General features: G+C 46.5%; 1 protein-coding gene across 2 annotated transcripts; it reads right to left on the minus strand.

Moving 5' to 3' along the window:
* Positions 1-2968: 2968 nt before the first annotated feature.
* Positions 2969-27248, minus strand: ENDOV (endonuclease V). Of its 2 annotated transcripts, XM_030206604.1 has the most exons (8): positions 27069-27245; positions 22312-22483; positions 17669-17803; positions 14150-14189; positions 10373-10485; positions 8693-8761; positions 7255-7383; positions 2969-3777 (listed from the first exon to the last, which is right to left on the minus strand). In XM_030206604.1, the coding sequence occupies exons 1-8, from the start codon at positions 27152-27154 to the stop codon at positions 3724-3726; spliced, it is 798 nt and encodes a 265-aa protein (XP_030062464.1). In that variant the 5' UTR covers positions 27155-27245; the 3' UTR covers positions 2969-3723. The 2 variants fall into 2 exon arrangements, with proteins under 2 accessions (XP_030062464.1, XP_030062466.1); XM_030206606.1 differs by lacking the exon at positions 17669-17803 and having other exon boundaries at positions 27069-27248.
* Positions 27249-27613: the final 365 nt, after the last annotated feature.

A 27613-nucleotide genomic window follows, 5' to 3' on the forward strand; every position in this document is an offset into this window, starting at 1 on the left:
GCTGCTCGGAGCAGCCGCGCGGCTCCGCTGGCTCCCTCTGCCCCAGAACAGGAAGTAACCTGTTCCAGGACAGAGGGAGCAGGGAACCAGCAGAGCCGACAGGCACGTGGCTGCTCTCTGCATCCCTACAGCAGTGTGCACCTGGGCCGGACCACCCCCACCGCCCCGCCCTTGGTACACCACTGGCCAGAAGTATCTGGCAGAATTCCCAAGACTCCATGCCACCAACTCCCGCAGCATTAAGCAGTGGCTTTCCCCCAGGTCTACCTTACTAACGATTTATGGAGTTCACCTCCAGGAATTTGTCCAAATCTTTTTTAAACCCAGCGCCATTGTTTTTACCACATCCTCTGGCAATGAGGTCCAGAGCTGAATTATGTGTTGAATGAAAAACATTTTCTCCTATTTGTTTTCAATGAATGACTATATAACTTCATGAAATAGCCCTAGTCTTTGTACTGTTTGAACGAATAAACAAGCGATCCGGATTTTACGCAATCATTCCATTCCACTCAGGAGTTACCAGGCTTCTATCATATCTCCTGTCAGCGGTTAGCGCATGGGTTTAAAAAAGGTTTGGATAAGTTCTTGGAGGAAAAATCCATCGTCTGTTGTTGAGTTGGACATGCAGAAGCCACTGCTTGCCTTGAGATTGGTAGCATGGAATGTTGCTACTGTTTGGTAGTCAGGAATCTTGTTAGTCTATGGGATTCTGGAAACTTGCTACTATATGGGATTCCGGAATCTTGTTAGTCTATGGGATTCCAGAATGTTGCTACAGTTTGGGTTTCTGCTAGGTACTTGTGACCTGGATTGGCCACTGCTGGAAGCAGGATACTGGGCTCGATGGACCATTGGTCTGATCCAGTACGGCTATTCTTTTGTCTCTTTCCCAAGCTGAAGAGCCCTAAGCGCAGATTCAACAAGCCTCATGATCGAGCCACAGTTCTACCGCAAAAATCCCCCCACAGAATTCTATAATAAATGAGCATGCAAATTACTACCACATTAAAATTGGGGCAGTAATACACCACTCATTGATAAATGTCAAGATCGGGAGGCGGGGCTGGTGGTTGGGAGGCGGGGATAGGGCTGGGCAGACATACGGTCTGTACCAGAGCCGGTGGTGGGAAGCGGGACTGGTGGTTGGGAGGCGGGGATAGTGCTGGACAGACTTGTACGGTCTGTGCCAGAGCCGGTGGTTGGGAGGCAGGGCTGGTGGCTGGGAGGTGAGGATAGTGCTGGACACCCTTGTACATTCTGTGCCAGGGCTGGTGGTGGGGAGGTGAGGATAGTGCTGGACAGACTTGTACGGTCTGTGCCAGAGCCGGGGTTGGGAGGCAGGGCTGGGGAGGTGAGGATAGTGCTGGGCAGACTTATACGGTCTGTGCCTGTGCCAGAGCCGGTGGTTGGGAGGCGGGGATAGTGCGGGGCAGACTTATACGGTCTGTGCCCTGAAGAGCACAGATACAAATCAAAGTAGGGTATACACAAAAAGCAGCAAATATGAGTTATCTTGTTGGGCAGACTGGATGGACCGTGCAGATCTTTTTCTGCCGTCATCTACTATGTTACTATGATTGGTTCAAGCACCGACAGGAAGGATGATGTTAAATAGGCTGCAAGCCACAGCATTTTTCCTGTTCCAACACAACCCCCAAACAGCATCTAGTGGCTTCCCCCCCTCCCCTGAACAAACTGGTGTCTAGGGCAACCCCCGTTACCCCTCCATCCCCGAACTAGGAAAAACAAAATTCACTAGCGTCTAGTGGCACCCTTCCCCCACCCCACCTGTTTGCACATTTCAAAAGGCAAAGTCCCTGGTGTCTAATGGCACCCCTCCCCCAGACCCTGTACCTCTTAATGAGGTAGGCGGGATGCCCACTCACTCTTGCCTCCAGCACTGTCATTTTCAAAATGGCTGCTCCTGCCCCACGAGGTGCATCCTAGGCCTGCACCGGGTGGGGGGTCCTCCCTTATATTGCAGACTGTCCCCACCCGGTGCATCCCAGAATACAACAAATAGGGCAGGGCACTGTCATTTTGAGAACAGAGCCAGAGGGCAGGCGCAAATGGGAATCAATCCTGCTTCATTCAGAGGTACAAGGTCTGGGGGAGGGGTGCCACTAGACACCAGGAACTTTTTTTTAGAAATTCTGATGGGGGGGGTGGGGGTTCCAATAGATACCAGGGCAATAGTTTTGTCAGGTGGTAGGGAGAGGGGGTGCCAGAGGGGGAATTTTTTTTTATATCGCAGGGGTTGGCTGATTTCACAAGATGAGACTGTGCTGCAGTGGGGTAGGAGATAGGGTTGATGCAGGGTCTCTACACCAGCCTGCTGGTAGGTTTCTGGTACTGAGCCCCCCGCCGTAGCCATCAGTCCTGCATTCTATGGGGGAGTTGATCAGCTCTTCGGCATCCATTTTAATATGCTGTGCGTGTCCACTGCAACAAACTCCTTTAGTACACAGCAGCCGTTAATGAGCAGGTAAACTGCTCGTTAATCGGGTTATCCAGTAAATACAAGGTAGCAGGGTCCCGGAGTGTGTGAACACCAGGCTGTCACAGAGCTTAGCAGGGTACAAAGAGCATGAAAATTAGACAGTCATAAAGGTAAAGGTATTTGTGAGTAAATCTAGGTGAAGTAAAAGTTGGCTGCATAAGCAGATCGTCGTTTGTGCCTGTCCATGTCTAAAACAGACCAGTTTATTTGTGTTACGGAAGTGCAGCCGTACATGTGAGCAGCCGAGAATCCACTTACCTGCATAGGGTTGACTTAGACACCTTCCCACCTAGGCAACACTCATCTTAATGTTTTGGAAAGAGACAGAATCCTTTTAAGCTACCCCATCAACAGCCTGGAGCCTCCCCAGCATCCACTGAAGGGCTTTGCAAAGGCCCCAGGGCAGAGGCAAATGAACTTCAAGGGAGCTGATGTGATCATCAGGAATGAAATAGGAAGGCAAGAGAATATTTCATTCATGTTTATTTTTTTATTTCTTCTCCAGAGGTTAAGCAGGACTCCATCCTGCTCCCTCCCTCTACCAAAAATGAAGGCACAAAGGCACATTCTTTTTCATTTTCCAAATGGATAAAAAGTACAGTATAAAGAATTAAAATACGACCCAGACAGGAGGGTCTTCAGACAGCAGAGAAAAACAGACTAGGGGGAACAGAAGGAGAAGAGAATCGACTCTGGGATCAGAGCCGGGAAGATCGCAGGAGTTTAACAGCTGGGCCCCTCCATCACAGCCCCCTCTGCTCATGCAGGACTCTCTTGAAAACTTGACATGTCTCCCCCCACATTCCCACTTCCAAGAACGTGCCAGCACCCTGCTCTTTGCGTCAATAATTCAGAACCCCTCCCCGACCCACCGATGGGGAAATTACAACTGTACACAGTTATATGGTAATACTGGTAAGACCGGATAGTGCTGGGGGGAAGGGGGGGAACAGCCCCAGTATAGCTGATGAGAGAGTTTAATGTCAACCTGTAAGAAGCAGCATAAAGTGAGTCACTCTGATGTGAGAAGCAGTATTGAGACTGTGTGTCAGATTTATGAAGCTGCCATTACACCTGGGTCCTGACTTGCAGCACCCCCTGCTCTCCTAGAACAGAGACCACCCCCCCTCCCACAGCTACAGAATAGGCAGTAGAACGAGGATCAGGAAAGCCAGCTCTCTCTGCAGAACCCAGCACTGGCCCCTCTGCCGGGAAAGCCGTCAGCTGAGGTGGGGGAAATTCTGTCGGATGTGGGCTCTGGAGCGGATGTCAGCCTGGAATGGAAAAGAAAGAGCCTGTAAGCAGCAGACAGGAGATATTAATTCAGACTTTCTGTCTTTCTGTGACAGGGATCCCGGCTCACTTCAGACTGTTGAACAGAAGCCCAAATCTGTTCTGGCAGGCAGCTGGTCTTTGGGATTTAAAACGTCCACCACTTAAACAGAGCACTTCCTGGGGCCCTATGACCTTTGCAGTACAGAGGAAAAGCTGTTGTCTGCATTACACACCCTGACTGCAGACATTAGGTCTGCTGTATGAAGCCACAGACGGGGGTGCTGGGCTCTGCTAATGACACACACTGGCCCCACAAGCCACAGGGCGATTACCTGCTGGCTGGACTCAATTAGCTAATGGTGTCCATCTGAGACAGGCAGTGGGTACAAGAAAGCTACAGCCAAGTTCTCAACAAGTGAAGGAAGGAAGACGAGAGAGAAAGAAATGAACCAGACTCTCCTTGTGATTTCTGTGCAGGAACATGATAAAAATTCTGTTTTGAAGTTTTATTTTCGATTTGGGACTCAAATATTCGTACATTTCTCACTTGTCTCGTTTATTTTATATACCGCCTAGACCGAAGCGGTTTACAATTTTCTCTTTCAGGTACTGGAACTGTCTCTAATGTGCTCAAAATCTAGTATTATATTGTACCTGGGCAATGGAGGGTAAGTGACTTGCCCAGGGTGAAACGGAGCTGCAGAGGGAATCGAACCCAAGTTCCCAGGACCTCAACCCACTCCTCCACGGAAGCCTAGGCTAAGGCCTTGAGTTCAGGCTTTAGATGACAAGTGTATTTTGAAATGTCCTGATAAAGTGTTGTACCACCTATCAAACTGTCTTCTTTGAGCCTAATCAATGGTTGATTTCATCATAGCTAGGGAAGGGATCAGTGTATTAGTGGGTTTGGATGGACCACCTCACAGTTCATGGCTGTAGGTTGTTCCTGCTGTTCCTTAACAATATTACATTTGTTTTTCCTTTTCTTTGAGTTGATGACCTCTTCTTATAGTGGACTAAATAATGGATAGTTTTCCTTTTTTCTCTTTTAACTAGTAAAACAGGCCTGTTTCTGAACGAAATGAAAAGGGCGCTAGCAAGGTTGTCCTCTAATGGCAATTATGTTTTAAAGGGAACTGTTAGGAGAGAGTATGTGTGAGAGAGAAAGAGTGTGTGTCAGAGAGAGAATGTGTGAGAGTGTGTTTGAGAGAGAGACCGAATGTGTGTGTCTGTCTATGTGAGAGAGTGTAGTGTGTGACCTGTGTGCACCAATTATGCTCTCTCCCCTGCATTCATCCATATGCAGGCAACGTCCTCTGTGCCCTGCCCCCTCCATGCATCCATGTGCAGCATCTGTCCCCTGGCCCCTCCATCATCACACCTCCCCCTCCCTCCGAGTTCCAGGCCCCCTCCTCCCAGTTTCAGCCCCCCCCCCTCCCTCCCTCCCTCCGATTTTTAAAACTCATCTTCACTTACCACGTCGGGGTTACGGCGGCCGGCAACAGCGGTACACAGCGTGCAGCCTTGGCCCTTCTCTCTCTCTGTCAGCTCTGGTCCCTCCCTTGAGGAAACAGGAAATGAGGGCGGGACCAGAGCTGACAGAGAGAGAAGGGCCGAGGCTGAATGCTGTGTTCCGCTGTTGCCGGCCGCCGTAACCCCGATGTGGTAAGTGAAGATGAGTTTTAAAAATCGGAGGGAGGGTGCCTGGAACTTGAAGGGAGGGAGGGAGGAAGGAAGGGAGGGGGATGGCGACCGTGGAACTGGGAGGGAGGCGGGATCGTGAAGCTGGGCGTCTTGCCTGATTCTCTTATAAACCCAAAGGCTCTTTTCAGAGCCACCACCACACAGATCAAACAAAGAGTAAGATGAGTTTGGTTCTTATTAAATGACTTGAAAAGCCGGCTTCTGCACAGTTGCTCCTCCAAGGTTCCAAGTGATGTCAGGAGATGGTTACGATCCCAGTGAGACACATTGGAATGTTGGAGGAGCAAATTATTATATTAGATATGTGAATTTTCTGACTCCTTTCTAGTTTATGGATTAATGTATACCTGATTAATATTAAAAGCAGAAAGGGAAAGTTGCAAAAAAACACCTTTCTGTACAGGTCCTTATTTGTACCTGGGGCAATGGAGGGTTTAGGTGAATTGCCCAGAGCCACAAGGAGCTGCAGTGGGACTCAAACCCAGTTCCCCAGGATCAGAGTCCGCTGCACTAACCACTAGGCTACTCCTCCATTCATTCCACCAATAAGAGCCAACCTCATCAGTGATGTCACAATGGCTTGATTGCCCGATACTTGGCTCACTTCTGATATTGTGATGTCATAAGGGAAGGGAAATGGGACTTGATATACTGCCTTTCTGAGATATTTTGTAACTACATTCAAAGCGGTTTACATATATTCAGGTACTTATTTTGTACCAGGGGCAATGGAGGGTTAAGTGACTTGCCCAGAATCACAAGGAGCTGCAGTGGGCATCGAACTCAGTTCCCCAGGATCAAAGTCTGCTGCACTAACCACTAGGCTACTCCTCTACTAGAAACATTCCATGTAGAATCTCAAATAGTGGCAACAGAATCTCATATAGCAACTTTCCAGGTTGAATCTCAACTAGAGAAAGGGAAATGGGACTTGATATACTGTTTTCTGTGGTTTGGAACTACATTCAAAGCGATTTACATATACAGGTGCTTATTTGTACCTGGGGCAATGGAGGATTGACTGACTTGCCCAGAGTCAGACGGAATTGCAGTGGGAATTGAACCCAGGTTGCCAGGATCAAAGGCTGCTGCACTAACCACTAAGTTACTCCTCCACAATTTTTGTTCAAGTTGCAGCCTCTACTTACTTGGCAGCACTTATACCGGCAGGTTTGGAGAATGGGGCAGCTAGGAGTGGAAGACGCCTGGTTCATACCACTCGCTTTTCCTATATGTACTTTTGTAACTACGCCCACTGCTTTCCAGCATCAGCCCTGAGCACGTCCCAACCTGGACTCTCAGTTCCCATCTCTAGAAAATGGGACTCAACATATACAAATTACACCTCAAGTTGCAACATTTTTCTAAAAGTTTATCAATGATTGCATTTGTTTAATTTTAATTAAACTATATTTCATTCTAGCAGCAGTCCGACAAGCTGAAGCAATTGGCAATACTACCAACCACAATCCAGTTCTGCCCTCTGGTGGCTGCTTGAGGTAATACCACCCCAAGAGGTGTAATAAACAGAAATGATACAATACAAAAAAGGAGAAAATAACTTTCATACAATTTTTTGTCTAGATTTCGAAGGCCAAAACCTTCTTCCTCAGGTCACAACAGTATGAGCAAAAGATGACGACAATAACAGAATATAAAAACATTGCGGTGACAGTCTGGCCTTCAAAAGTAGTCAAAAACTGTACGAAGCTAGTCAATTAAAAAAGCATTTTATTATCTTTAACCAGGGCTTCGCAGAGGGCTCCTCTCACCTGGCGGATGGGCTCAGGGACTCGGTATTTACAACAGCAATGAATTAAGCGCACTGCGGACTCTAAGCTCATCTTGTGCCCCACAGAGACGTAGACGGGTTTAGTGCTCTTCTCACAGCTCTTCAAAGCCTGCCAGAAGGGACACAGAGAAAGCGTAGTAAGGTAACTGGTCAGCGAGGGGCTCTGCCCATGTCAGGATAAAGAGCAGCCTCACTCCTGGATTTAGCCTTTCCATGTCACCTTCTTCCTGTCCATGGGGTACCTGGAAGGAGCGTTTGATCTCTCCTGATCCTAACAAGCTGATTCTCACGTAATACAGGCAGCCAGATTTACTGATCCTCCTTAGCTTGAATTCTGCTGTAGCTACACAATGGCTGCTCCAATACCTGAAACAAGATGACTGGGATGCTTACAGCCAGATCTGGGAACCCTGCCGGGCAAGGTATGAAAAGAATGCACCGATCAGAAGCACGTGTGGCCCGTTCTTTCTGGTCAGAGATGTACCTAACCTCCTTCTATCTATCTATTCCAGTGAAACAATGGGGCGTTAATCTTTATAACCAGTGGCATAGCTACGTGGGGCCAGGGGGGCCTGGGCCCCCGTAGATTTGGCCCCAGACCCCCCCTTCCGACGACCCTCTTGACCCCCTTCCTGCCATCGCCGTCCTTTGCCGACGACCTTCTCGACCCCCCCCCTTCCGCCGCCAACCCACCGTCGCCTACCTTTGCTGGTGGGAGACCCCAAACCCCCCCCCCCCCCAGCCAAGGTCCTCTTCTTCCCGCCAAAGGCTTCCTTTGGCGGGAAGAAGAGGACCTCGGCTGGCGGGGGTTGGGTCCCCCACCAGCAAAGGTAGGCGACGGTGGGTTGGCAGCGGGAGGGGGCAAAGTTGTTGGTGGTGGTGGCGGCGGCAGGGTCGGCAATTGCCGGGGGGGGGGGGGGGTCGGTGGCGCTGGGGCGTGCTAAAATGTGCCCCCTCACCTCGGGCTCTGGACCCCCCTCCCACCGAAGTAATGATATTTATTCAGACATAAGACAGACAAATAATAATTGTGTGAATCAATCAGCAAATACATAAGCAAGCAAGCACCTCTGAGAAGGATGCTCGCCACAGAAAAGCTGAATTGAACCTAAAAGTAGACGCACTTATTTCAACCATTGCTTTAGGACTTTGAATACTAATTCAGAGAGGGAATTAATCTGGGCTGACTCTGCTCTGGGAAGTGTACTTGGTGCTTAAATGTGTTACAGGCCCACAGCGTCAAGAACCTGGATGCTCAGGATTCAGCCCAATTCACTGACAAGATTAACTGCCCTCCCCAGATTGACATAAGGCAGTAAAGATCTTTGGAATGGGACCTCACAAGGACAGGGTTCCTGGCATACTGTGCTAAGGGCTGCATATTGTCATTGCATTCAAGCACTTAATAGGAAACTTACCATTCCCAGGACTCTGCCTGAACTCTCCACCAAGGGGAAGGAGTCTCCGCCCATCTGCAAGCTTCGGATCTGTAACGAGGGAGCACAGGATCCCATGTGTGATGCCTTGAATTAACCTAAACTCACCCCATTACCTTCTCCTGGGCCACACACGTGGGATTACAAGAAACCAGTGACAGGAAACTTAAGCCTTAGAGAGCCACAAAGGATTTGGTTGTCAACACGGATTACAGAGTACAAATATGCAAATAACTCATGAATATTCATGGTGAAATCCTGAAAGCCAAACTGTCCATAACAATGAGGACTGGAGTTTGCCATCCCAGGATTGCCTGCTCACTCTGGATCTAATATGCCCATCCCTCCACCAGAGAATCAGCAAAACCCAGATTAAGTTTCAGACAAAAATCAGGAAAAGCTCTCGCACCACAGCATCGTCTGCTGTAGGATTGTACGTCCTACCACTACTGGAAGAAGAAAGAAATGATGTGAAAGCTAAAGTGAAGGGAAAAACACCTGTGTTACTTTACAAAGAGGGTTGACCAGACGATATAATAAAGCTGTACTCTCCTTAGGCTTCCTTTTCCTGATTCACTATCATTCAGTTCTCATTTATCTCAAATCTTTCAATGCTCTTCGGAAGATCAGATCATTCAGACCTTCCCCAGAAGGCAAGGCCTCGAAAACATCGGTGAAGGGGGTCACGTGATACCGCGGGGCTAAGTCAGGTAAACTCTTACTCTCGATTCCGCTCTCTCTAAACTCACCTTTTAAGACGACCCTCTCCTGGAATCATATCAGAGTGTGGGGGGAAGGTATTATAATACTCCTGGAGATGCCAGTCGAATCACTGCTGCGGGATGTCCACAAATCCCCGCAGAAAGAAGAGGAGCAAATGTGTACAAGAGAGACCAGGATGGCGGATTTGGCAGGTCCTTCCTATCCTACAGTGGGTCTGCATTTCCCCTGCTCGTCTGCAAACACACCTCATCTCACCCCTTCTACTAACACCGTGAACCTTCAAACCCTTTTGTCACCAGATCAGCACCTAACCAGTGGTGAAGCTACATGGGGCCTGAGGGGCCTGGGCCCCCGTAGATTTCAGTCGGGACCCACTCCCGGCGAACCCGCCCCCGCCTACCTTCCGTTTTGCTGGTGGGGGACCTCACTCCCCGACATGCAGGACAGACGTCAGACTCAGAGAACAGAACTGTTCTCTGAGTCTGACGTCCTGCACGACGTCAGCATACAAGGAAGAAGACTTTTCTCTGCAGCAGAACGGTCGGAGAGGACGTCAGCTGGCGGGGAGTGGGGTCTCCCGCCAACAAAACGGAAGGTAGGCGGCGGCGGGGGAGGGTTCGCGGCGGGATGGGGGTCGGCAGAGACGGGGGGGGGGACAATGGCGGCAGGAGGGGGGCGGCGGCGGGCTAAAATTTGCCCCCTCCCCTCGAGCTCTGGACCCCCCTCCCACGGAAGTCTGGCTACGCCCCTGCACCTAACTCTCTGGTGAAGCTTTAATCAGACACACTCACCCTCCGATATTCTCCTAGAGCCTTTCAGGCAATGCCTCAGGTTCTCCTCTCTCTCTCTGAATAATTGGGAACCAGGTTTCCTGGCACATCTGCAGCTGGACGAAGCTTGCCATAACAACTCACATATTCTACCACCACCTTGTCTTACCTGCTCCTTGTGAAGCTCATCATTCTCCAGTCCAGACACCTGCAAAAGATTTTTGGCTATGCCGATGCAGGGTAGGCCAGTGAGGACTCCCAGGTGACAGGCCACCCCGAAGCCTGCAGGAGGAAGCCCAAAAGACAGGCAGTGAGATACAGCAGTGGAGTCAGTACCACACATCTCCTAAAAGTATACAGCTTTTTCAGATATATTGGAGAAAGGAGAAGAGATAGGAATGGAATTGCGAGACTGAAAGATAATGAGAATGGCTATGTGGAGAGTGATGAAGATAAAGCGAACGTGCTAAGCAATTATTTCTCTTCGGTGTTCACGGAGGAAAATCCTGGAGAAAGACCGCGGTTGGCTGCCGAGGGAACGTCTGGGAATGGAGTGGATACTGCGCTGTTTACAGAAGGAAGAGTTTATAAACAGATGGAGAACCTGAAGGTGGACAAAGCTATGGGGCCGGATGGGATACATCCCAGGATACTGAAGGAGCTCAGAGAGGTCCTGACGGGACCTCTTAAAGATTTAATAGATCTTTAGAGACGGGAGAGGTTCCGCGAGATTGGAAACAAGTGGATGTGGTCCCTCTTCACAAAAGTGGAGACAGGGAAAAAGTGGAAAACTACAGACCGGTAAGTCTCACGTCGGTGGTAGGAAAAATAATGGAGTCGCTGCTGAAAGAAAGGATAGTTAACTTTCTAGAAACCGATGGGTTACAGGACCCGAGGCAACATGGCTTTACCAAAGGAAAATGCTGCCAAACGAATCTTATTGACTTTTTTGACTGGGTGACCAAAGAACTGGATGAAGGACGTGCACTAGATGTAATCTACTTGGATTTCAGCAAAGCCTTTGATACGGTCCCCCACAGAAGACTCGTGAATAAGTTGAAAGGGTTGAACTTAGGACCGAAAGTGGATGAACTGGATAAGAAACTGGTTGATCGACAGGTGGCAGAGGGTGGTGGTAAATGGAATCCGCTTGGAGGAAAGGAAGGTGAGCAGTGGAGTTCCTCAGGGGTCGGTGCTGGGGCCTATTCTGTTTAATATATTTGTGGGAGATATTGCTGAAGGGTTGGAAGGAAAGGTGTGCTTTTCTGCTGATGACACGAAAATAGCCAATAGAGTGGATACCCTGGAGGGAGTAGAAACGATGAGAAGGGATCTCCGAACGTTAGAAGAATGGTCGAGGGTCTGGCAGTTAAAATTTAATGATATATTGGTATCACAAAAACATTTTTTTGAAAAACAAAAAATGAAAAATAAATGTGTAAAATATAAAATATATTTATATATAATGTTGGTTTGTGCTCAATTTTTTTGGTGTATTACAGTGACCTGGCGGTTCAAAATGTGTATAAACACCACATTCTTACATCATTGCACACCCTTCCTCCATCCTAATCATAATGCTAAATAAACGGGCAATATTGTTTATCCAAAAAAACTGATATACCGTTGATAAAAATACAATTCATCTACTTAGCTTAGGTCGCGTCTGTCAAAATACTCAAAAATATGACAAAACTAGTAAAAAAGCCCCGTTTCCTGATGCAAATGAAACGGGGGCTAGCAATGTTTTCTTCTGTGTGCATGTGGGAGTGTGTGTGTCCCTGCCCTCTGGCCTCTCTCCCTCCCCCCAGTCCGAGTCCTTCACTGTTACAGAGCCATGCGATTTGATTTCGTGCTCTGCTGTTTTCCTTCACTGACTGTGTTACAGAGAGGGCGGGGCAGACACTCATAGGGAAACCGGATATCTCGCCCCCCTTCACACTTCCGGCTGGAGGCTTCATAGAACGTTGGTGTTGCCTTTTATATAGAGAGATAGTAAAAAAGCCCCGTTTCTGATGCAAATGAAACGGGGGCTAGCAATGTTTTCTTTTGTGTGCATGTGGGAGTGTGTGTGTCCCTGCCCTCTGGCCTCTCTCCCCTCCCCCCTCTGAGTCCTTCACTGTTAGAGCCAGCGATTTGATTTCGTGCTCTGCTGTTTTCCTTCACTGACTGTGTTACAGAGAGGGCGGGGCAGACACTCGTAGGGAAACCGGATATCTCGCCCCCTTCACACTTCCGGCTGGAGGCTTCATAGAACGTTGGTGTTGCCTTTTATATAGAGAGATAGTAAAAAAGCCCCGTTTCTGATGCAAATGAAACGGGGGCTAGCAATGTTTTCTTCTGTGTGCATGTGGGAGTGTGTGTGTCCCTGCCCTCTGGCCTCTCTCCCCTCCCCCCTCTGAGTCCTTCACTGTTAGAGCCAGCGATTTGATTTCGTGCTCTGCTGTTTTCCTTCACTGACTGTGTTACAGAGAGGGCGGGGCAGACACTTATAGGAAACCGATATCTCCGCCCCCTTCACACTTCCGGCTGGGGCTTCATAGAACGTTGGTGTTGCTTTTTATATAGAGAGATTCATAAATTCAGCAAAATTGATTAAACTTTGTAACTCACTTGTTCGGCATAACTAGCGAGAGTAACACCCAGCCCGGTCCAAAATCTGCTAAAGAACTCCAGCGATGCGCAGATTATATATAGGTTGTCAGCTGTTTCTTCAAACCGCGGGAAAACTTCAAAGCACTCAAGGTGATGAAAACAATGTGACAAGGTGGGTGGCCAGAGCCAGAAGGATGATAGGCTGCGTAGAGAGGGGCATAACCAGTCGTTGGTGAGGCCCCACTTGGAGTATTGTGTTCATGTTTTGGAGGCCATATCTTGCAAAGATGTAAAAGACTGGAAGCGGTGCAAAGAAAGCTACGAAAATGGTATTGGGAGTTGCGTTGCAAAACCGTACGAGGAGAAACTTGCCGACCTGACATGTATACCTTGGAGGAAAGGAGAAACAGGGGTGACATAATACAGACGTTCAAATATTTGAAAGGTATGAAAGGTATTAATCCGCAAAACGAACCTTTTCTGGAGACGGGAAGGCGGTAGAAACTAGAGGACATGAACTGAGGTTGAAGGGGGGCACACGGTCAGGACTAATGTCGGGAAGTATTTTTCACGGAGAGGGTGGTGGATATGTGGAATGGCCCTCCCGCGGGAGGTGGTGGTTGATGAAAACGGTAATGGAATTCAAACATGCGTGGGATAACGCAAAGGAATCCTGTTTGAAGGAATGGTTTCCGTGGAATCTTAGCGGAGATTGGGTTGGCGACACTGGTATTGGAAACAAAACAGGAGCTGGGCAGACTTCTACGGTCTACGCCCTGATCGTAACTGAATAGATATGGGCTCGAGTATAAATTTTAAGGGCTTCGGTGTTAGCTTCAGAAACTTTTAGGACAGAACAGTGCTGAGTAGACTTCTACAGTCTGTGCCCTGAGAATGACAACGACAAATCAAACTCGGGTATAAAGCATCACATACCATGTAAAATGAGTTTATCTGTTGGGCAGACTGGATGGACAGTTCAGGTCTTTATCTGCTGTCATTTACTACGTTAAGTTCTGTAAAGGCGGCCTTTAAAAGGACAGCCACCAGCTCCACATACCAACAGCGCACCTTGCTCTAGTAATGGAAGAAGGAACGCATTCCTTATGATACAAACCTGTGCCATTAAGCGCAAAAAAGAAACACAAAAAAGGGAAACTCACAGCCTGTAATGGGGTAAGTTTGGGCTTCTGTTGTGATATCACATTTCAGGTGGCCCTAATATACTGAGTGGGGGGGGGGGGTGTAATTTCCTGTATTTGGAGACTATTGCTTTCATGTCCTTTTCATTACTCGAGCAATATGAAAGAAGAAAGAGGAAGCATGTGGAGTTGAAGTGGACCAGGGTTACCTCTGTGATGCAGAACTCCGTTACCGTCAACGAGGAGAACCTGGAAAAATAAAAAAAAATGATCACAGATGACATTTTAGTGTCCCTTCTTGAAACTAATCTCCACAAACAAAGCAGATGTGTGTTGGGCTGGCAGGACAGACACACCTACACCTCACATTCTGTGCTTCTTTGACCTAGCCTTTGATTCTGAAACCAGGGCTGGGATCAGGCAACATGAATCTTTTACACCTATGCGGGGAATTGTGTCCTCAATTTTTTTCTCTCAGTCTTCCGCTGGGGGTTCTGCATCATGGGGGCCCTTCCAGAACCCTTCATTCATGGGCTCTGAATCTGGTCACCAGTGCACGAGGACCGAGTGTCCCTAGATGCAGGGATTGTGAGCACTGCATCTGTAGTATCTTTATTTTCAGCTTAGCCAGAGAGAGAAAACGTGAGCGGAGAACTGAACCCATGACAGTGTGCAGCTTTGCCACAAATCAATGGACCAGTCTCTCACTTCATTTTCTGTGGAATGTGTGTCACAGTATAACTGAGAAGCACACACACTGCCTAGAGACACAGCCCAATAACTCAGTAGTTGCCAACACTCATTACACACTGATCGGCCAGCATCATTGACCATTTCCTCCCCTAAACATACCGATCGATACTTAATTGGCACCTTAACCAGCCATCCATACTCAGCGGGAGATAGCTGGTTATCTCCTGCTGAATACTGACGGTTAGAGCTTAGCAGATAACCGGTTATATCATGCAACAAAACCGGTTATTCACAAGCACATCGCTGGCTAAGTTTGGTGGCCAAATTAGGTCTCAGAAATAACAAAGCCTATCTTTGACCAGCTTAACTTAACCAGCCAGCAATGAATATTGACTTGGCCAGTTAAGTTGAAACCAGCCCAAAAGAAACTGGATATTCGATACCAGTCACCGGAAAAGACCCTGGGCTCAGCGCCAACCGTGGGATGCAGCCCGGCTAACCTCTGCGGTCTGAGTATCAGGCTCAGATGCTCCCACCTGGGAAACAGTCTAAGTCCTCAGCTGCCACCTAGAACATACATTTGGACACAGCCCCAGCCCCGTACAGACACTTCTCCATGTAACCGTTTAGCACCTGGTAAAAGCTATAACACAGGACCTAAACCTGTAATGCGAGGTCTGCACAAGATCTCCTGGTTTTGCAATATACTTCCTCCCCTCCCCTCAATTAAAGCCCAATAAAACTGCTTCTTGAAGGGATGAATCTATGGCGGTTTTTGGTTATCCTCTAGCCCAGTGTGCTCGTTGCAGCACATTAGACTAAGCAATTCTGGACCAGTCTCTAGTGTAAAGGTGCTGGCAGGGCCTCCATACTAAGAGCATCTGGGCCTGTCCAATGTGAAGGTACTGGGCAGTTCCTCTTGGCCCACTGGCAGGCCTCCTCGCTCAGGGAGGTTTTTCAGTAAACAGCTGCTTACAGAGGAATATATCAGGAAAGGCAGGATTATGTTTGCACTTTTTCCTCTTCAAATTGACATCTCCTGTGGACAAATCCAAAATAGCATTAAATGTTCCTCTCTGTTCTCCAGAACTAATAGAGTTAACTGCTTAAATCTTTTTTTCCACAGGTCCACAGCACTCTCGGCAAGATACTGCAGAGTAAAAGTATTGAAAGGGGGGAGGGGGGACAACGGGGCACTCAGCTCAGGAGCAGTGAACAGGAGATTCCACGATGCTGCTGTCAAAAGCAGAAGGTACTATTGAACCTTTATGTGGCTGCTGCATCATTGGAGGTGTCTCCAGTCAGCTTGTTGTATTATCAAAAGTTCTTGCGCCCTTCCTTGTAGCCAGCTCCACTTTCTGATTTGCCCAGGGCACTTGGCTGGCTTGGTGATGAGTTGGCTGCAGGAGGTTTTCCCATCAACTTCTCTAGTCCATTGAATTTGCTCTTCCCAGCTGGTCTTCCAGACCCAACTCTTCTTCACTTTTGAAATCTGTCAGGTTTGGCTTATTCAGGGACCCCAGGAGTAGATTTCTGGATTTCTTAGTTCTAAATGTGGAGGAGTAGCCTAGTGGTTAGTGCAGTGGACTTTGATCCTGGGGAACTGAGTTCAATTCCCACTGCAGCTCCTTGTGACTCTGGGTAAGTCACTTAACCCTCCATTGCCCCTGGTACAAAATAAGTACCTGAATATATGTAAACCGCTTTGAACGTAGTTGCAAAACACCTCAGAAAGGTGGTATATCAAGTCCCATTTCCCTTTCCCCTGTCTCTAAATTTAATTTAAGTCTCCTGTTGCTCTGCTTTTCCTTCTCACTTGCACTAAGGTTTCGGGCTGCCTCTGGGTCTCTTTGGGCTTCAACATAACTGCACGAGCCTTGGCTCTCTCTCTCGTTACTTTATGGCTCAGCAAAGAGATAGGATGTACCTCTGAGATTTCCAGGTCATTATCCCAATGCCCACATTCCACTGGATCTTTTCAACCCATATTGTACTAGGCCAGGGGTAGGCAACTCCGGTCCTCGAGAGCCGCAGGCAGGTCAGGTTTTCAGGATATCCACAATGAATATGCAGGAGATAGATTTGCAAGCACTGCCTCCATGGTATGCAAATCTATCTCCTGCATATTCACTGTGGATATCTTGAAAACCTGACCTGCCTGCGGCTCTCGAGGACCGGAGTTGCCTACCCCTGTACTAAGCCTTAAAAACAAAGAACTAAATGAATTCAATAGGTTATAATGTTAATGTTCACCAACAGGGATTTTAGAGGACATTTGATCCAGCGTGAATAAGGGAGCTGCCCTGTAGTTGTATTGTGATTAGAGAATGACACGGGGGCCAAGTTTGTCCCCATCCTCATGGGTACTGTCCCTGTCCCATCAGGTTCTGTCCTCATCTGCAGAAGCCTTGAACACCTAATAGAAAACAATAAACAACAAGCAACTTTAATAACCCACCTCCCCTACCCTTCCAACCCCAACAATAGCTGACTTCTACTACCCCAAGAAATCCTAATCCACCCTGTTGAAATGTCCAGGAGTACAAAATACAACCCATCAACAATCTCAGGATTCAGTCTTAGCTCTCCTGCCTTCCACAGTCCCTCCTGCAATAGAAGATGTCTTCTCAGATGTATTGGTAACAGGATGTACAGGATCCCCCATGCAAAGTTTGCTAGCTGTGGCCAGCATGTTTGCTTGTTTTTCCCAAAAAAAAATCAAAACATTGATGCCTGCATCACTTAAACATAACAGTCCAGTTTATTAACATACTTCAAAGTAGAAATGACACGGAGACAAAGTTTGTCCCCATCCCCGCCTCGTTCCTGCTCAACTGGACAGGCCAGGAGCAACCACCAACCAGGAAGCTGCACATGCTATGACCATAGAGAATACTGAAGGGAAAGGCTACTGCACAGGACCCTAATGGCAGAGCACTTCGTTCTCTATCGCCACCTGCTGGTAGATGGGCATAACCCACAAGTCTCTGGATCGACTTCCAGGATGTAATGGAAGATATGCTTATTAGTATCACCTGAGGCATCAAACTGGGATCTTTGTCCTGAAGTGTCTCAACAGCTTCCACCAGCGAATGCACCTCACGGAAAGCCAAGAAGCCGGCCACATATGGAGCAGTCAGACTAACCATGCGGCAATCTTCATAGAGAACCTATGAACCCAGCAGCAGAGAGAGAGAGAGACTGAAGGCCAGAGCAGCGACAGTACATCGACATTCGCTTTAGTTTTCGTTTCCTGTCAAGCTCCTCTATCACTTCTAAACTGCTCCTGCATCAAGACATTTATTTTGCTAATCATCTCAACAAAGGAAAAATGATGGTTTTACCTCCTTTAGTCCTACTAGACCAGTCCAGGACCATCGACCAACGGACAGAGACAGAGAAGAAAAGAAGTTCGTACTGGACATAACCTAACTCTTCCTCCTTATGACCCCCATTACGCTACCATAACCTCACTTTGTATTTGTTCACACCGGAGTCAGCAAAAGCCTCTCCGGTACTATGTAAGCCACATTGAACCTGCAAATAGGTGGGAAAATGTGGGATACAAACGTAACAAATAAAGAAATTGACTTCCCCCTTAGAGTATTGTGCAGTCTGGAACATTTAGTATTTCGACTAGCCAAGCACCATATTGTCGGTCACCATTGAAAAGTCGAGACCATAAGTCTCACTCAGCCAACAATTTCAGGAATCTGACATGCAGATATTTCACTAAGTTAGGAGGTGTGCGAGACTGAATACAGTAAAGAAACAACAAGCAAACAAGGATGGAAACCTTTCAAAAGGAGAAAAAGAAAAGACCAACAGGAAGGAAAACTGCATAGTGGAAATAACTAATGAATGAAGCAAGGTGGGTTTCTGGACTGGTCTGGTAGGATTAAAGGAAAGGAAAAAAATCCGCCAAAGGACGGAGAACTCTAGATACCCCACGGACAACAACAAAATGGATAAAAGTGGGAGGAAGACCAAGGATTCCAAAGACTGAGAAGATGTGTAATAATAAAGATGTTTATTGAGGTATAAAGACTCGACACAACGTTGTGTTTCGGCCGTTAGGCCTGCATCAGGCGTCTTTAATCGAATTTAAATGCATAGATTATAAAAACAATATATAAATAAAATAACAAATATATATATACATTGAAATATTTTGAAAAAACGTTGAAAAAAAGTTTTTTTTAATTGGACGTTGTGTCGAGTCTTTATACCTCAATAAACATCTTTATTATTACACATCTTCTCAGTCTTTGGAATCCTTGGTCGTCCTCCCACTTTTATCTCATTTTAGGATTAAAGGAAAGAAAATTATTAGGTAAAACATAGTTTTTCCTTCCTTAGTGTCCCTACTGGGCCAGTCCAGGACCATTGGGATATAGCAAAGCAGTGCCCAAAAGGAAGGGTGAAACTAGGAGAATAAGAAAATTGCAATCAGGAAGACGAAAGGTGTTAGGAATACTTAATATTCAGGGACTATATTCTGATCAAGTATGTGAATGCCATCTCAGCAACACAGCATGAAAAAGGCATGGCAGAGAGGATGAATCGTTAGTAGCTTAGTAGGTGACGGCAGATTAAGACCTATGTTAAGAAACACTGTAACGGAACCTGCACGGAGGAGAACGTGACCAGTTTGTGCCCTACAGCAGACAGGTACAAGCAAACTTGTCTGGTGGTTACAGAAGCTACGTCCGAATGTAAAGCTAAGGCCACGAGAACCAGATTCCTGCCAACTTTATTCTATATTGCTCGGAGACATAATTACTGGCTAAGGGAATTACTGGAGGCTGAGGTTTCATCTCTGTCAAAATTAACCCTAAAATGCCTTTCACCCTATAAAGACAGAGAAAAAAAGAATAAATACTGAAAGGTTAGGCTCTGTCTAGAAGGAAACCCCAAACGCGAACAGCAGAGGCAGAAACTGACAGAGGCTTCTAAATAGCCCATCAAACCCCTGAAATCAGAATCAGCGCCTTGATAAAAGGCCGGGTTGCAGGGAGAAGAGTAACCGCCAACTTCACTCAGGGATAAAAACACCAGGCAGCAGACAAAAACTTTTCTAATGAGGCAGTAAATAAAGCCGCCAACTGGAAGCATTAGGAAATCAGCAAACTAGAGAAACCTGTTGAGAAGCAATTATGGAATGCAGGGAGCCATGACTGGGACTGACACTGACAGAGCAAACTCAGCTAAACCCATGCTGAGGAGAAAAGTGAAAATTTGACAAATTCTACCAGCAGCAAAAAGAGACCAAATTAAAACGGCCATTTAGCTTAAAGAAAATACCATTCCTCGGACAAAGTATTGCATCAAAAGGCGACAATATGCAGGAAATGCAGGTTAGAGGGTTTCCTACCCTCCATGCAACACTCACCAGCGAAGCCAAAATGCAACAGAATCAAGGAGGAGTAAAAATACCCATATAAGAAGAAACAAACAGAAAGACTGTCTTACCAAAAAGGCAGTAAAAGAGAAGCAGCTTTAGCCTTGATATCTCTCTGTAGAAACTAGAGAACACCAGGCGTCACCCCAGCTCCAAACAATGCTCTAGAATATTTAAGAGAAGCTGCAACCAAATATAATGAGACCCCCTCCCCGCTCAACTGAGAGCCAGATGTCACTGGATCAGGAGCTGGCTGAGAAAAGAGGAGCTGCATGGTCCATCAACCATCCGCTTGGCGACAGAGAAGAATACTGTGCAGGCTGAACGATACCCTTAAGGTGTAAGTCAGAAGAATTACTTTTCTTCTCTGTCTCCATCTGCTGGTCGACAGACATACTCAATGGTCCTGGACTGGTCTGTTATGGACGCTAAAGAAAGAGATTTAAACACACTACTTCAGTGAAAGAAAAAGTATAAGGAATGCAAAACCATCATCCATACGACGGGTCACAAGTTCTTACCGCCAGATCTGCCTGGCTGGCTACCTACTGAAGAGGGCTTTAAACTAAAAACATTGGGGATGGGTGAACAAAGCCCCCTGGCAAGGAAAAGCATTAATTCTCTCTATAGAAACGAAGAAAAGGGGCAACGTTTGGAAAGCAATGTATATTAATGCCTGTAGTGTGGGAAATAAGATTCTGGATCTAGAGGCTGTGATGGAAAAGGGTGAATTGGATTAGTGGCGAATCACAAAGACCCATGACTGGGATATAATTATACCAGGCTTTAACCAGTTCAGGAAAAACAGGGTAAGGGGAATGGCATTATATGTTAAAGATAAAATTAAAGCCAAACAACTGAGGACTTACAGGCTCAATTTGGAAAGAGGAAATAGAAAAGTCCACTTGCATTGGTGTGATATAAAGGACTCCTTCAGACAGAAGTGGACAGAGATTTCATTGAAGACATTTTCAATATAGCTGTAAAAGTGGAAGTACTACTAATACGCGAGGGAGAGGTATAGAATAGGGGGTCAAAAGGCAGCCAAATCACCTAGAAAGCAGTGGTTATGGGAATTAGTTTCGTATTGTGGCTGCTAATGCCTCCCCAGAACAGACCCCCCCTGGGATTGGAGGGAAACTGTAAACCTTTTGGATGAACTTAAGATGTTTAGTCCCCCATGTGGAAGAGCCCAGAAGGGGTCTAAAAGAGGGCCATTTAAACAGGACTCAGTACTCTGATGAACTCAAACCGCTGACACACACACACAAACACAAGCAGCAGAGTAACAGCCACAGAAAAATGCCAAACTGAATATTCAATCTAATTACTATTATAAACATCAATGTAACATAGTAACATAGTAGATGACGGCAGAAAAAGACCTGCACGGTCCATCTAGTCTGCCCAAGATAAACTCATATCTTGAATTTGTACCTGTCTTTTTCAGGGCACAGACCGTATAAGTCTGCCCAGCACTATCTCCGCCTCCCAACCACCAGTCCCGCCTCCCATCACCGGCTCTGGTACAGACCGTATAAGTCTGCCCTCCCCTATCCTAGCCTCCCAACCACCAACCCCTCTTCCCCCCGCCACCCAATTTCAGTTAAGCTTCTGTGGAATGTTGGTGCTATTTGAGATTCTACATGGAATCTTGTCACTCTTCGGATTCCAGAATCTTGCCATTCTTTGGGGTTCTACATAGTAACATAGTAACATAGTAGATGATGGCAGAAAAAGACCTGCACGGTCCATCTAGTCTGCCCACGATAAACTCATATGTGTATACCTTACCTTGATTTGTACCTGTCTTTTTCAGGGCACCGTATAAGTCTGCCCAGCAGTATTTCCCGCCTCCCAACCACCAGTCCCGCCTCCCATCACCGGCTCCGGCACAGACCCCGTATAAGTCTGCCCTCCCCTATCCTCGCCTCCCAACCACCAACCCCTCTTCCCCCCACCTGCTCCGCCACCCAATTTCAGCTAAGCTTCTGAGGATCCATTCCTGCTGCACAGGATTCCTTTATGCATATCCCACGCATGTTTGAATTCCGTTACCGTTTTCATCTCCACCACCTCCCGCGGGAGGGCATTCCAAGCATCCACCACTCTCTCTGTGAAAAAATGTAATAGGCACTGGAATTTAACTTATGATGAGAGAGCGAGTAAGGCCCAACTCTAACCCACGGGAGGGAGAGGGGAAGTGGACAAGACCAATTCAACAGTACACATTTGGGTGGGGGCATGCTTCAGATGCCTACCCCAAACTCAACTAACCTCTAGATCTGGGTAGCTGAGAACAACCAGAGAAGCACAGGCGGTCGAATCATCTCCTTTAATATAGGACAAGTCTACACCTCCAATTCTTTGAAGCCCTGCAAAACTAGCATCTTCCTGCCAGTCTTCCGTGTCATATTCAATGAGCTTTGACTTCAGTTGATTCTGTTCCCTAGAGAAAATTAGAACCACGCCCAGTATAAAAAAACAAGGTGTCCTGACAGGCAGTAAACAATATACTACAGAGTTGTCAAGCATCATATAAATAGCTCAGCACAAGATTTCATGTGGAATGTGACACGCCTAAGAAGGGAATCTGCTATGAACAATAAAAGATCCATAAAAGAAAATATTCACATTGTTCATCCAGGCAACATATAAGAAATACAAGATCTAAAATATTAATAAGACCACAAATCAGCGAAGTTTATAGAGCGCTGAGTGATCTCCAGGAAGTGAGCACATGGGGAAATTTAAACTACAATTCCGAGCAAGGAGGTTTAAAAGACAGGAGACCAAGTGATGTCAAAACGTAGAAACCAATTAGGTCAGTCTCAGTTTCCCCTTCCCTATGCAGCTGTCATCGCCATACTCTCAAAACAAAGAAAGCAAACCTATGAGCTCCTGCATCCACGTTGCTGCTCTTTATTGTTCGTAGAATTTGTATTTAATCTCACTTATATTTTCAAACATGCTGGCTTGTGCAGCATATGGATGTACACAGAGGAAGTATAATAACAGAATAACTTTTCATAGGTAGTCATTTGTTATAAATCGTAATCAGTGTGTCATTGGGAGAGGCTGGTGATAGGGACACCATAGCACATGTTATACTAGTGTAGAGATTTGTTTCTCCTGGTAAAGGGCCACTAAAACACACATCATGTTATGAGAATTGGGTGCTCAACATTCAGAGTTTCTATGTATTTATTTATGACATTTATACCCCACATAAATTAGGTTGAAACCTGAGAAAATTTTAAATCTTTTTTTAACCTGTGCCTAGATTGTGGAGGAATATTATAAAAGTGCACTTGATATTTTTATTATTTAAAAGACAGATATTGAATAATGAGGGCAGAGCTACCTTCATGCAGAAGTCCAGAGTCAGTCTAAATGTGCCAACATTGTCCAGTTCAGAACATTATTAGCCGCCAAGTTCATACAAAGTTAATTATGTTCAGTGGAAAATAAATCTGTTGCTCAGGCTGCCTGCTACGTGAATATTCCATCATTGTTTCATTATTGCTACCACAAATTACATATGGGCATTTGCTTTAAACTTTGTTTTAATTTGTTTATCCAGACCTTACATACACATGGTTTGCTTTTTAAACCTAAAGGTGAATCCTAAGGGTGGTTGAACAATTAGGCATAAACTGTTGTTTCTGACTTTACTTGTTTTGGACTGCTTTGGGTCCTGCTGATCTGTACATCTGCTGTCTGAAATTTTGGAAGATGGAAATAAGGGGAAAAAAAATTAAATTTGAAGTTGTTGTTTACTTTTGTAATGTGATGGATGCCTGTTCTGGTGTGTGCATGTGATAATCTTTGAATAACTACCTATACTTATGGATATGTCTGAAACATTTAACAATGTTGAGATTAGCATATATACCCAACTGGGCATTTAAAAGGTTTCTCTTTTAACCCATTAGTGCCCAATGTTCCCATAGTAAGCTCCCATCTGGGAACGTTGGACACTAATGGGTTAAAGGACAAACTCTGAAATGCCCAGTTGGGTATATATGCTAATATCAACTTTGTTAAATGTTTCAGACATATCAATTTATTTGTTGTCATTATATAACTGAATTCTATTAGTCTGTCTCACTGTATTTTCAAACGTAAGCCACATTGAACCTGACTTTGCTTGGGATAATGTGTGATATAAATGTAATAAATAAATAAAATCTTTATTCTCCACATTTTAAGACACTGCCTAACCTGCTGGATAGTGATGGCACAAGGAAAGCAAGTTAGGTCCAGTGAAGACAACCTCAAAATAACCTGTTCCTTAGCTGTGCCCTAGTATTACCATACTGAAAATGCGACCATACCATGCCTCTGTGGTTGTGTTCCACTAATAAGTTAAATGATTAACTGGAATTCTTGAAAGGATTATATCAACAGGATGCATGACTAGGGAAACAAACATACACTTATTTATTCAACAGAGTGGACACCCCGGAGGGAGTGGAAAACATGAAAAAGGATCTGCAAAAGTTAGAAGAATGGTCTAATGTTTGGCAATTAAAAATTCAATGAAAAGAAGTGCAAAGTGATGCATAGGGGAGTAGAAATCCATGGGAGATGTATGTGTTAGGCGGTGAGAGTCTGATATGCACAGACAGGAAGAGGGATCTTGGGGTGATAGTGTCTGAGGATCTGAAGGCAAAGAAACAGTGTGACAAGTCGGTGGCCGTAGCCAGAAGGTTGCTAGGCTGTACAGAGAAAGGTGTAACCAGCAGAAGAAAGGAGGTATTGATGCCCCTCTACAAGTCGTTGGTGAGGCCCCATCTGGAGTACTGTGTTCAGTTTTGGAGGCTGTATCTTGCTAAGGATGTAAAAAGAATTGAAGCAGTGCAAAGAAAAGTTACAAAAATGGTATGGGATTTGCGTTACAAGACATATGAGGAGAGACTTGCTAACCTGAACATGTATACCTTGGAGGAAAGGAGAAACAGGGGTGATATGATACAGACGGTTCAAATATTTGAAAGGTATTAATCCACAAATAAACCTTTTCCAGAGACAGGAAGGCAGTAGAACTAGAGGACATGAAATGAGATTGAAGGGGGCAGTGCCGTAGCAAGGGCGGCTGACACCCGGGGCGGGTCGCCGCTGCGCACCCCCCCCCCCCGGGTGCAGCGCGGCACCCCTCCCCCCTCGGAGCACATTCTTACGTGAATTAGGAAGCGAGGGGCAGGCGAGAGGGCCGATCCACCCCCGAGTGCACGTCGCTGGGAGCTGCGTCGGCTCCGCTGGTTCCCTGCTCTCTCTGCCCCAGAACAGGAAGTAACCTGTTCCGGGGCAGAGGGCGCAGGGAACCAGCGGAGCCGACACCCCCCCAGCGGCGTGCACCCGGGGCGGACCGCCCCCCCTTCCTATGCCACTGGAAGGGGGGCAGACTCAGGAAAAATGTCAGGAAGTATTTTTTTCACAGAGAGAGTGGTGGATACTTGGAATGCCCTCCCATGGGAGGTGGTAGAGATGAAAACGGTAATAGAATTCAAAAATACGTGGGATAAACACAAAGGAATCCTGTTCAGAAGGAATGGATCCACAGAAGCTTTGCGGAGATTGGATGGCAACACCGGAAATTGGGAAGCAAAGCTAGTGCTGGGCAGATTTCTACGGTCTGTGCCCTGAAAATCAAGGTCAGGTATACATATTAAGTAGCACATACGAGTTTATCTTGTTGGGCAGACTGGATGGACCATACTATGTAATATCACAATTCCTCATGTACAGCCACAAAACAGCCTTTTAGGGTGCATAGTGGTCACAATGAGTTCATTTTATTACCAACCAGATAAAGATAAGAGTGTTTTCAGTTTTGGCAAAGTAAAAGTCATCACAAGAACAAAATATAAGAAAACCAACGGGCTGCATTAGGGGTTTATAGCCCATTTATATTTAAACAAAAGATCTGCATGAAACAAAATATTTATTTTTATTTTGACTTATAAAATCACTTGGCCCTGAAACATGTTCAAAACAGAGTAATCCATTTGTGTATCTAAAAGGTAAACTTCTACAAAACAGATGAAGATGTGATTCCATTGAAAGGAGAGTTTAATTCTACTTCCATTTGATTTCAATATATTGCATCATCTTTATAACACCAGGAGGCATATTTTCAAAGCACTTAGCCTCCCAAAGTTCCATAGAAACCTATGGAAGTTAGCCTCCCAAAGTGCTTTGAAAATATGCCTCCAGGCTTCCCAAGGCACATTACAACCAGGGGCGTAGCCAGACTTCAGCGGGAGGGGGGTCCAGAGCCCGAGGTGAAGGGGCACATTTTAGCCCCCCCAGGCGCCGCCAACCCCCCCCCCCCCCCCCAGCAGAGCCAAGGTCCTCTTCTTCCCAATCCCAAGCAAGGCTTCGTTCTGTTTCTGTGAGTCTGACATCTTGCACGTGCAGGGCGTCAGACTAGAATGAAGCCTTGTGTGGGATTGGGAAGAAGAGGACCTTGGCTCGGCTGGCGGGGGTTGGGGTCCCCCACCAGCAAGGGTAGGCGGGGGGGAAGGGGGGTCATCGGCAGGGGGGTCCAGGGGCAAATCTACAGGGGCCCAGGCCCCCGTGGCCCCATACTGGCTACGCCCCTGATTACAACAGTAGTTAAGATGAAGCCATCAGGAAACAGGCTATCCTCATCACTCAAATCTGCCCATCTGTATTGCATAGAAGTAAAATGAGCACAAACTACAGAGTTTATAATTGCTGCTTCTACCAGCTACAATCATTTTTAAAGCTGTTTTAGTGATACTCAATTGTTATTTCTTTTCTCCCCCACCTTTTAAGAAAGCTTTAGACTTGTTACAGATGAACCAACAATAAAGAAGGACAACGTGGATGCAGCAGCTCATATAATAAGTTGGCTTGCTTTGTTTTGAGTGTATGACAATGACGGCTGCGCAGGGGAGAGGAAACGGAGATTAACCAAATTGGCTTCCTTGCTTACAGTGGACTACCATAGGCAGGGCTCACTTCCACTCCACGGCCTCCGCGTTTTACTGCTCAACCGCCATTACCTTTCCCACCGAGCCCGAATCTCTTGCTCTTCCTGCGACAGGCTCTCATCGCTCTGTTCCTGGGACTCCCGGTTCCCTTCCGCCATAACCAGCCTCAATCATGGTCCACCAGTAAGTAACCAGGAAGAACGTCACTTCCTGTTCGTGCTGCAGCGTCTCGAGCGTCCGGAGACGTCACTGTGGAGCGGAGCCTCCTGCCCTTAGCTCCGCCTATCGCTGCAGGGGGCGGGGCGACGGCATTTGAGCAAGCTGATGCCTAAATGAAAGTTCACAAACAGTTGCAATAAAAATAATACAATCAAATTACAGAGAACAGACTGGCAGACAAATTGGGGCAGCTTCTGCGTCTTTTCTGACCCGATAACACCGGACACCATGCTTAAGGTTATCATATTTGCAGAGACAAACAATAAAAATGACTGTCCACTGGCCAGGGAATAAGTATGGATGTATGTATGTATTTATTTGTTTGTTTGTTACATTTGTAGCCCACGTTTTCCCACCCATATGCAGGCTCAATGTGGCTTACATAGTACCGGAGAGGC

Source organism: Microcaecilia unicolor, chromosome 6, assembly GCF_901765095.1.
Source record: "Microcaecilia unicolor chromosome 6, aMicUni1.1, whole genome shotgun sequence".
NCBI lineage: Eukaryota > Metazoa > Chordata > Amphibia > Gymnophiona > Siphonopidae > Microcaecilia > Microcaecilia unicolor.